Source organism: Sitophilus oryzae, unplaced genomic scaffold (assembly GCF_002938485.1).
Source record: "Sitophilus oryzae breed Bouriz unplaced genomic scaffold, Soryzae_2.0 scaffold_494_pilon_pilon, whole genome shotgun sequence".
In the NCBI taxonomy this organism is placed as follows: domain Eukaryota; kingdom Metazoa; phylum Arthropoda; class Insecta; order Coleoptera; family Curculionidae; genus Sitophilus; species Sitophilus oryzae.
In genome coordinates, this window is record NW_022147078.1 from 2,884,018 (window position 1) to 2,896,470 (window position 12,453).

At 32.7% G+C, this 12,453-nt stretch overlaps 1 protein-coding gene across 1 annotated transcript in view; it reads right to left on the reverse strand.

The window, feature by feature from the left end:
* Positions 1-12,453, reverse strand: part of LOC115886718 (TATA element modulatory factor) — a 37,294-nt gene that overhangs the window by 6,520 nt on the left and 18,321 nt on the right. Inside the window, 3 exon segments of the mRNA XM_030905991.1 lie at positions 4,678-4,825; positions 5,125-5,317; positions 7,346-7,581. Coding sequence (XP_030761851.1) covers positions 4,678-4,825; positions 5,125-5,317; positions 7,346-7,581 — 577 coding nt within the window.

A 12,453-nucleotide genomic window follows, 5' to 3' on the forward strand; every position in this document is an offset into this window, starting at 1 on the left:
AATGAATTCCGCGAGAATTGTTCAAAAACTGCCCCGTCTATCCATAACAGAAGACGGTCGATATGTCGAACACCTGTAGCCAAATATCATGTCTTGGTTTTGCCTATTTATTTTTATTGTTATTAGATATAGTTTAAAATGTGTTGATGTTGGTTAAATATATTTTAAATTGTTATAAAATTCTGCATCTCTCATAGCAAATATTATTTTCGTTTTAATTGATGCTCATAACTAGATTTTTTTTGCATTACAGCCGGTGCCATTCAAAGCCTACTTATTTAAAACGGGCGAATTTTTTGATATACTCTATATCTCGAAGAGGAATCGAGATAGCACAATATGAAGTGTGTTATATTTTGGAAAGTAATTTTAAATTCTTTTCAATAAAGTAAAAATATAGAGGGTATCCCATATAAAAATCAAATTTTCTGTTGATAATTCTTAAATTATTAATTTTAAAAAAATATACTTATACTATTAAATTCTACGTAAAAGGTGCTTTGGAAATGTTTTCATAAAAATACAAAATTTTCCATAGCAAAGAAGTTACAGCGATTTGTTAATAATGCATATTTTTGAAAAACACCCCGTAATTCAAAACGGTAACAGATATCGATATGCAGTTTTCACCATCATGTTTCTGACAAAAATTGAGCTCCAGACACCGATATTAGTTTTTGTCTATCTCCTATAGAAAAGGGTGTTTCCATTTAAAAGCGTCGAATTTGACCCACCCTGTATAGCTTTACGATGGTCCTTCAAATGTACAGCATCGTCAAAAAAAGTATAATTTCTACTCTTAATAAAACAATACACTATTGTTCGGAAATAGTCTTAAGTCGAGAATGAAAATAGTATTATCTAATGTCAAAGTGTAAAGTACTTACTGCAAATCAAAATGTCGGTAAGAATTTGGAAATATACCAACGTTTCAACGATTATAGATTTTCGGGAATGAAGATATAGTCTCTATATCAGAAGAACCTAGTTCTGGCACTAGTTGCCGAATGATATGTATTCGAAAAGCGAATTTTTGTCACTTATATATATTATAGAAATATTTTTGATAGTTTTCTAGGATAGATTTTTATAACTTTTACAGTTATTTTTTGATTTATTATAAAGTTTCAATAAAATTAATTTTCTGATTTAAATCACACGATTAAAATTAAAAAAATCACTTGATTTAAATCATGCCAACCCTGGTCACCAGCGACAATTTTAGCGATTTTTAATAGTTTGTTGTGTGTAGTGAACTTTGTATAAACTTTATTACAATGGTGATTTGTTTAGCTTTCAAGAGTAAAAGCCACAACAATAAGAAAAAGCGTGTACCAGCGACTTCGTTCACGTCGAATTAATCATTTGTAATGGTAATGATAAAACAAAGCAAAAATTTCCATTAACATACAAACTGGATAAAGTTTTCTCACATTTATGTCAGCATGAGAAAAAACAATATGGCGATATTATTATATGACTTGATAATATTTGAGGGGTAGTTTCATCTCGTTGGAATTTGTCTTTCGAAAAATCCGTTTGCCAAAAATAAGCTTTTTACGTCAAGCAGTTTAAAAAAGCTTAAGTTTTAAAATAAGCTTTTTGGAACACCCTGTATGATTTTTTAAAAAATTTCAAAATATGTAAAAAAACAAATAAATTATGCTTGTCCAAGCGTTTTCCAGAAAGACTAACCGTTTTATAAATAACAAATATTGTAATATATGAGGGGCGTTTTTACCTCTTGGAATTTGAGATTCGAGAAACCCCTTCTTATCGAACCTCTACACCCCGCAGTCAATCCGTTTGCCAAAAATCAGCTTTAAACGTCAAGCAGTTTAAGCAGAATCGTGATTACTCAATAGTCATGTTTTATGAAACACCCTGTATAAATTTAAAAAAAAACTTAAATTATGTAAAACAACAAAATAAAATATACGTGTTTAAGAGTTTTTCCGAAAAACTCACCGGTTTTAAAAATAAAAAATATTTTAATATTTGAGGGATAGTTTCACCCCCTTAGAATTCGAGTTTCGAAAAATCCCTTCTTATCGAACCTCTACACCCTAAAGTCAATCTGTTTTCCAAAAATCAGCTTTTTACGTCAAGCGCTTTAAGCAGGATCGCGATTAATCAACGACCAGATTTTTCGAAACACCCTGTATACATTTTTAAAAAATCTTAAAATATGTAAAAAAACAAAATAAAATATACGTGTTTAAGCGTTTTTTCGGAAAACTTGACCGTTTTTTAAATAAAAAATATTGTAATATTTGAGGGGTGGTTTCACCCAGGGGGGTGACAGTAAACCGGAAAATTGGAAACAGTTATGGCGCGGTTCTACCCAGGCAGAAAGCATGGCCTTCTAGACTGTCCTAAACATAAATCTGAATATTTCTATATGATTTCTGTCAATTTCTGCTACGGAACATTTTTATGCACGTCGGCGTCCTGTTCTTCTGTCTTTTGTCTGTGTATCAGCGTCAGCCCCGAGGCCTCTGGCAAGGTCGGGCGCCATTTTAATTTTTTTGCCGTTTAGATTTGATTGAAGTTTGTTTCTGATGATATTTCGGCTGAAATTTATAAGTACAAAGATGTTTTTGATATCAAGTTCTTTGTTAACACTTTAATAAAGTATATATGATATTAATTACATGAAGAAAATGATGAAAATCGACGTTTCTGCGTGTAGTATGGGCCATATTATATGTAAAAATAGGTAATATATTAACTGTTTTTATTTTTTTAACTTTAAACCCAAGGATCTTGGGATATTCTTTGCCAAGGATTTTTCCCATATCTCTACTTTAAAGACTGATCGGTGATTTTGAGCAATTGAAAGCAAGTTATACAAGGTAAATTATGATTATTGAACTATTATTAGCCTACATTAATTTTCTACAAGATGAACAGAAATAAATAATTACATATCACATAGGTACCTATTATGTATTTTCATAGCAATAATGCTATAAATCTATGTATGTAGATTATTTTTAAAATACAAATGAGGTATTAGATGTATATGTATCATATTTTTTTATTCATTTTATTTTCATTCAAGTCCTGTTTGATTTAATTCACAAAAAAGTCTTATGTACCTATATTTATGTTTTTTTTACATATTTTTTCTTGATTCCAGGTTTTGTGTGGGTTCCGGGTTGCCTTTTTTTCCTGCTTCCAGTTATTTAGTTTTATGCCCGTGAAGCTGTGAAAACATTTATGTATCTTCAAGTTTCTGTAAGTCAATGCACTGTTACTTTACTAATTCACTTTAACACAGCATCTCTGATATTATTTAAATATTTGATATTGATACAGTAGTTTATTGGTTTATAGCTCTTTAATTGTGTTGATTTGCATATTTACATTGTTCTAAATTCCAAATAAATATTTTTGAGTAATTTTGTTGTATTATTTAGTACTAGAAAGAGTAAAAAGTATATTAACCCTCATTTAAACCTCCTGAACAGCGCGCCATTAAAAACCGGAAACGGAAATAAATTTCATAAAATTGAAATTGTCATGTCAAATGTCCCAGCCGCCATATCTGAAAATTAGTTACCCAGGCAGCCACGCTGTTTCCATAATTTAACATTGACTTGACACTTCTTCTTGTATTTATTATTTTATGGTTTCACCCTCTTGGAATTGGAATTTCGAAAAATCTCTTCTTATCGAAGCTCTACACCCTAGAATCAACCTGTATGCCAAAATTGAGCTTCTTACGTTGAGTGGTTTGAGCAGGATCGTGATTAATCAGTATGTCAGTCACTTAAGGATTTTATATATTATATATATATAATCAGGGGTTTTCACCGATTAAAATCGTTATTAAGTCATACATATGAGTTGTAAATCAATGTTTTTAAATGAGCTGTTGCCAAACCAAACCAAACCGAAATGATTGGTCAATTTCACGATGAGGGAAATAATCAAAAATATAAATCTCTTCAAGTAGCTAAGTTAAAAAAAATATGTGGCATAGCACTGTTTGGAGGTATGGTAACAATGTGGTATGTGGTCTCGGGTGTTAATCTTGATTTTCATGCGTCCGTTATCCGTTGATACGACAGTCCGACGGCGCTCTGATTGGTCATAGCGTTTTCGGGCCATTTTTCATCTGTAAATTTTTTACTCCAGCCCCTCAAACGGAGAAAAATCGTACGATAATGGACGTTTTGACACGATTTTGACAAATTTAATCTAACCTTAATAAAAATATAATAGTACAAGAGAGAAGACTGTCGGGAGAACGACCATTTTAAGAAAGCTGGTTCTTTAATATATCTTTTGCTATGCTCCCCTGAACAAAATGCGAGCCGTCTGGCTGTCGGTAGACTTCTGCGGTTCACTACTGCATATCACATCTGTACCGAGTATCTCATTTGCGTGTGTTTTATGGGATTTCTCGTTTATGAGTAAAGATACAATGATGCGATTTTCACATTACTTTGCTACTTTTTTATGAAACTAAATATGCCACACATAGGTTTGTCCTTGCCTCCTTAGTTCCTGAAATACAGGGCGAATTTGTGATGCGCAGTAGTGAGCGCAATAATAAATTTCTCTTTATAATAAACGACTCTCTGATTCTCTTGTATAATAAACGACTTTTTTTGAAAACATTGCAAATTGTTTTCAAGTAAAATAAAACAAAGTATGTAAATATATTACCTGTAAATTAACACTGGATGCTTTTTTATCCGTTTCACTGGGTGTCTTCTCAACAACCAATCGCGTCTTCAAATTTTCGATTTCCCGCTCTTTCTCTTCAATGATTTCCTCCTTTTTCTTAACAACTTTGGCCAATTTCTTATTTTCACTAGATTCAAACACAACAAAAATATTAACAGATATTTAGAACCCTTAAAAAATCAATAGTTTCTTAAATACTAAGGACTCCACACTTTGGCGTAACGTCATCAAAAAATGTTAAGGTCGTATTGAAATTGTGCTGTTTTAGCAGAGAATAGAAATTCCCAAAGAAAAAGTAGACATAGAGGTATTTAACATAAACACCCTGTAAAGTGAATCAACATTGCAAAATATAATCATAAACATTTTGAGGTCCTCTTGGTCTACTTATTTCGCTGAAATTATAACGAAAAAAAAAATCGATACCTTCTCAATTCTTCTTGTAACATCTCATTTTCGCTCTTAGTATTCGCAAGTTCCATTTTGCTCAACTCCATTTCTTGTTTGGTCGTGTTCAATTGACCTTTTAGATCGGCGAGTTTCGACCTGAGACTGACGCACTCTTGCTTGGTTGACCTCTCGAGAGACGTAGCGCTTTCGAGTTTGGTTTGCAAGTCCCCTTAGATAGATTAATCGGATAATTGTAAGACGTAAGTCAAAAGATAGAAGATAAACCAAATTTACAGTATACAGGGTGCCCACCAATAAGTGCAAGTATTTTAAGGGTTGGTAGATCTGGTCAAAAAAAACATATTTGCTCTTTACCATTTTTTAAGTAAATTGAAAATAACCGAACTATTTAACTTTGAAAATTTTAAAAAATAATAGCAACATTTTGAGAACCGCCGCGCCGGCAGATATCGCCAACTACATTCAATACAACCTGGATCAAGCTCGGATCTCAGGTAATTCAGCGCCCTGTGTTGCCATATGGACAAAAAAGTATTTGTTTAAAAATCAGTCATAAAATCACACCACCTGAGGAGTTTGGCAGAGATTGCAGAGATGCATTACATTTTTAAGAATGTGATATTATTACACAAAATAAATTAAAAGAAAGAACTTACCCAACGTTAAAAAAAGAAACTTATGCTAAAATACACTTCACTGTGCTGCTTTACTTGTCCATGCTATTATAATACCTGCTAAAATAACAGTCCCCATTTCTAACACATTATTTTCATACAGACTTCATCACAATTTGAACCAATGATTTACAAAACACCATGAAAAGCACACATTACTTTGACTACCTTTCTGAATGAATAAATGTTGAGAATTATTGTCTCTCCTTTATGAACTACTTTTAATCTAAGAAAATACATGTCTCGCTCAACAATTTTAAATACATATTTTGTTATTCGCTATCTTTTCGATGCATTTCAAGAATGCCATCGACAGCCACCCGTCCGCCAAAAGTGCCGCGTGTCAACTGATTCTCTGTTCTTTGAGGCGCCGGCGCCGCCGTGTCGAGCTTGCGTCGTGCAACGATATTAGGCGAGGTTGCCGTAGTTTCAACAATTTCAAATTCAAGACATTCGAAGCAATAAAATTCGTATTAAATTTTAAAAATAAAACAGGGAAACATGAAAGGAAACAAACACAACAAAATTGAATTGATTATCCGTTGGGCTGTTTTCGATATATTGAATTCTGAATTACGATAAACATTTTAGGAATTTCTTTTTTTGACCTGATTGTGAATAATAAGATAAATCATTATTTTATTAAATTTATTCCAAAATAAATTTATTTTGCAGCATAACAAAGATTCTTGTAAACGACATAAACGTAATGTTTTTGTTAATATTCGGTGGTTTTTGTTAAGTTTTCATTGAAATAAGTACCAAAAATAGCTAATAGAATATACTAATAAATAACTATTAGAATACTAACATTCTAGAATTATAAGTAATGAGCATTGATAAAAGATTAAATTTAACATTTCTAATTTTTTATGTAGAAATTTGTCTGTCAATTTATAAATATTGAACTATGTAGAATGTGGATAACAAAGGAGCTTGCAACACTGCAAGGTTTAGATACACGACCGTATAGAAATCTCAGGTGAATAAACAAGCGAAACTAAAAAGTTTTTTAAAATTTCCCGGAAAATGTCGAGAAAAATTTTGAATTTTCAATAATTTGTTTTTTCACAAAAAAACCTCGTAGGCGTGTTTCTAGGGTCTAAACATACTACCAGTTAACATATTTGCACTTATTTCTGAGACATCCTGTATAACCTTGGGTCCATTGAACAAAAAGGCCATGGAGTCTCAACAAAATTAGCGCGGCCAATTTCAATGTTAATTTAACTTCTGAGGCAACATTTACTACCTCTAAACCAAACCAAGATAGAATAAACAAGAATAAAGAATAAACAAGAATTGTAGAATAAACAAGAAATAACATCAAATAAACTCGAGAAAGCATAACAAATCCGCAAAATTTCAAATCAAATTCAAATATACCAATTGAAATTCAAAGAAAACTGTTAAGAATGGGGGTTCATGATTTCGTCCTTAATGAATGAATACATGGATAGCATTACACTCCTTCCTTAATTTTTTATTCAATGGACCTAACTTATATTTTTGTGAACTTTAAATGAAAAAAAAAACGTTCGATGTAAACAAAAAATACTCACTTATTTTCAGTGTTAGTGCTTGTTCAACCTTGTCGAAATTCGACGCTTTAGTTTGGTGGGTTGCCTGCAAACTCTCCAACTGCCTAATTAGCGGTTTACTGACCTCAGAAATCGACTGTGACAACTCCTCATTACGACTTTCAGCCTCCTCTAACTTCCTCAATAACTCGCCGTTTTCCTTCTTCAAATTCTGCTCCTTCTTCATGTACTCTTCCTCGGTTTTTTGCAGTTGATACCTCAAATTAGCGAAGAGCGATATATAAGAAACTGTGATTTGATAATTGATATCAAATCAATAAAAAATTGCGCATAATTGAAGCGAAACTCCTTCTTAAAGTACGCCTACTGGATCTGTGTCTACGAAATGAATGCGGACAAAAACATTTAAATAAACAGCAATATATTTTATAAATCGCTACCTAAATAGAAGCGGCAAAGAGTCCACGTGGACTTGACGAGTAAATCACCGCAAAACGCTCCGCCCACTCATTTCATTGGCTACTTGCAAATTTGTCGAATTTTTATTGATGGGACGCGTCGTCTATTTTTTTAAACATCGAGAGAATATCGTTTCCCCCCTTACGGATGCCCCGTAGCTACACAACGGATAGACGTACTGTACTTCCGTCTGTCTGTCTGTCTGTCTGGGGACACCATTTTTTGTGTACCTCTATCCACGTGCCGAATTTGGTTCCAATCGACCTATAATTAAGAAAAATCCTGATGATGTCGTTCGTTTTAGAGACATCGGTTCGAAACGTCGAGGGCGTCAACCTGTAGCCCGTCCCCAATTATGCCGAAATCGACACACATTTATCTTCAATGTGAAATCCTTAGCCCCACCCTGATAAAGATGAAATCGAAACGTCGTATCCAACTTTGCTGGGTGGGGCCGTGTGCACCGCCGCCCACATAGCCTACCCACCAAGTTTGGTCGCGATCGGACGACATCAACTTTTGACGTTCCCGGACACAAACGGTACATTGTGAGACAGGAAATTGTAGAGAGAAACAAGCCCTGTAACATAGGATACAACATTTTAATGAACAGTGCTTTCCATAAAATCAGTAAAATGAAAAATATACGAAATTATATTCATGTACTGATTTCTTTCGAAAATCGACAACTATGAAACTATGATCCGTTCCCCGACACAAACGGTACATTGTGAGACAGGAAATTGTAGAGAGAAACAAGCCCTATAACATAGGATACAACATTTTAATGAACAGTGATTTCCATAAAATCAATAAAATAAAAAATATACGAAATAATATACATGTACTGATTTCTCTCGAAAATCGACAACTATGAAACTATGATCCCTTCCCCGACACAAACGGTACATTGTGAGACAGGAAATTGTAGAGAGAAACAAGCCCTATAACATAGGATACAACATTTTAATGAACAGTGCTTTCCATAAAACTAACTGTCACAGTGACACGTGACACACAGTCAAGTTGATCTTGGTCCAATCTATCGATACACCAAATTTCATTTAAACCGGACGATTTTTTCACCATTGATGATGGGGTTTGCAAAAACAAAACTTCGTCAAAATATCATGAAAAGATGGGGATCTTCAGCACCCTAGCTCACATAGGGCTTGAGTTGCGACGCACAGTGCTTCGAACATATGGCTCTAGAGGACACAAATGCAAAACGTCTCTTTTATTGTATGCAATTTATTCAAACTAGGTTTATTTGACACAAATTATGAGTACTCTCATTGTACTAAATGGGGATGTTCTTAGTCCCACGTTTATGAAAAAAAATCTTATAAATAATAAAAATGTTGTTAATAGAAAATTTTATATTTATATAAAAAAAAACTTAAGATACTATAAATTTACTTTAGGACAACAAAATGCATAGATCGTAACTACTCTGATTCAGAAGAATCACTGCTGACAGAATCTTCCAAATTTATAGTATCCAAATCACAGGTAGATGAAGTATCCTCACATATAAGATATTTGTGTACATCATTTTCTAATATGTTACTTTTTCGCGTTGTTACTGTTCTTTTTGCTGGTATGAGGAGTTCGGATGTTAATAGTTACATACCTCTTTAATAGACCATATTCATATATTATTTTTTCCTTTTCTTGGGTATGAGGTTTTATAATAAATTGAAATAAATAAATGCCTTTATTGTCAAAAAATTTTTCAATTTGTGGACAAAGGTAAACTAACAAACAAAGTAAAAAAAAAACAAGGTACACAAACAAACAAACAAAAGATAATACAAAACATTATACAAATAATATTGTCAGTCTTATTGTTAAAATAAACATTTATAAATGTTTACAATGTCAAAGAACAAACAATTTTAAATAATATTCAAAAATATTTAGCCAGTTCATAGCAAAATATCAATGACCTCTAAATAAATTAATTTCGATGTTATTAGTAAATATAGCAATAGCAAACATTAGACCAGTGTTTTCAAGATCAAATTCGATTTTCAATTCAAATATAATTCATTTACGGCGTAGAAAGCCTTGTCTAGTAAATAAGAGTTCAGTGCTTTGCGAAATGAAAAAAATTATGTTATGGATTTGTTTCAAATGGCAGGTGATTGTGCATTTTTTTCGAGTTGTATAATATTGAACTTTTAACTAACTCTGAGCGTGGGGTAGGTAGATAAAGATCTTGCTCCGCGTTCCTGAGTGGATAAGTGTGAGATGGCCTTTCTTGAGAAGCTGATACATGTTTACGTATTAGGCAAACGGATTCAAATATAAATAAGGAAGGAAGAGTCAATATTTTTAATTCTCTAAAAAAGCCCCGGCAATGAGTTCTGCTGTTTAGTCCCAGTGAATATCGAACAGCTCTCTTCTGGAGCTTGAAAATGCGGTCAAATTGAGCCGCACAACACGTACCCCAGAATGGAAGGGCATACCTGAGGTGCGACTCAAAAAGTGCATAATAAACAGTTCTAGCCACTGACAAGTTAAGCTCCTTAGAAACAGACCTTAATGCAAAACAGGCAGAGCTCAATTTTTTCGACAAAGCTTCGATATGTATGTCCCATTTCAGAGAATTGTCCACAACAAGCCCTAAGAATTTTACGGATTTTACGACGTCAATGGTGGTGTTGTCAAGTACAAAAGGCTGCAACGAGTTTTTATACGACAAAGCCTTAGTTTTAGAAATGTTGAGACTCAGGAGGTTCGAATCGCACCAAGATTTAATGGTGATTAAGTCATTTGATATAATCCTATGAAGTGCCGCGATGTCCTTGTTGCTCCAAGTGAAGCTAGTGTCGTCCGCAAAAAGACATATTTTGCCACTGATGTTTATGTTAGCAATGTCGTTAATAAAAAGAAGAAACAAAATAGGGCCTAGTACTGAGCCTTGTGGTACTCCACATTCTATTGGCTTGCTAGAAGACAACGTGGTATCCACCCTCACAAGTTGATTCTGTTGCTCAGATACGACTTAAACCATTCGAGAGATGATCCCTGAACCCATAGTGCTGCAGTTTATTAATTAGGATCTTATGATTTACACAATCGAACGCCTTAGAAAAATCACAGAAAATTGTTGCTGTAGAATGATGGTTGTTTAGGCTGGAGTAAACTTTATTAAGGAGGGAAAACATAGCGTCATTTGTGGACTTGTTGCTCAGAAATCCAAATTGATATTCAGTAAGTATTTTGTACTTAAACAGAAAAGATACCAGCCTGCTCTTAACCAACCTTTCTATGATCTTAGATAGCGTTGGAAGGAGTGCAATTGGGCGATAGTTAGAAGCTTCATCTTTGTCTCCTCCTTTGTGCAGTTTGGTTTTGTTTGCAGAAAGATGGAAACTTTTTTTATGCGACGTTTCGCTCCAACATAGTGGGCTTTTTCAGGCACAAGTGGTGTCAAATTTGACTGGAAGGTTCATCAATATCTAATAAAGAACACATTTTTTGAAATACAAATAATTTTGAGTTCTTGTCCTTATGATCAAGCCAAGTATTAACCAGATCGGCATTTCGTATCAATTTTACTCCATTTGAAGTAAGTATAAAATAAAGTTCGTCGCAAGCAGACGCAGGTGAACTATACAAAAATTAAAAGTGTATGAATATGACAACAAAAATATTCAATAGATACGATATGTTTTGATATGTTTTTTTTTAAATGCCTTTTTGAAGTTTGAAAACGTAAAATTTTTATACCCATTTAAGAATCATCTTAAAAAATAAATAAAAACTAAACAATCACGAACTTCTTTAGAAATAAATTTAAAGTACATACCTTGTTTAACAATATCCATAGTGGCTTTCAATTAAGTACGTATAGTCCGTAAAACGAATAACTTTGAATTTGACAGTTCCCGCGGGCTTTTCTAGTGTTAATTTTATTAGGTTAGCAACTTGCGGCCATGCTGACGCAATGCCGTCTCTAATAGAACAGCCTCAGAGCGAGATTTATGACGTCACGCTAGTTAGATACTACGGATTAATAAATATGTTGTAGAATACATGGAAAACATAATTATTCCTCGTATTATTGGTTTGTATTTTAAAAATGAAATAGTTTACATGAAATATACATAATATAGAGTTAATAAACACAATAATATATACCTATTTATAGTAATAAATACTTTGGCAAATAAACTATGAACCATACAAATGCAGCAAATGTTTTAAAATATGGCTGAAATCGTACTCCATAGTCAGTGTAGAAAGTTTTTGTGTTAAGAATAATAATTTAAAAAATATGTGGTCATCTTTTGACAAGTTTATATTTGTTTATTAATTACAGTAAACATTATAATATATAAATAAATGTTGTGAATGCAAATAATAATACATCACTATTAGTAGATATTGAATGTTTTTTGTTAAATTAGATCGATTTTCAAACCCCAAAATTTAAAATATATTTTACATGTTACGCATTATCTTATGTACCACATTATTTGTATATTGTAAAACATTTGCTGCATTTGTATGGTTCATAGTTTATTTGCCAAAGTATTTATTACTATAAATAGGTATATATTATCTTCTTAATCTAAGTATATTATATTGTATTTATTAACTGTATATTATGTATATTTCATGTAAACTATATCATTTTTAAAATACAAACCAAAAATACG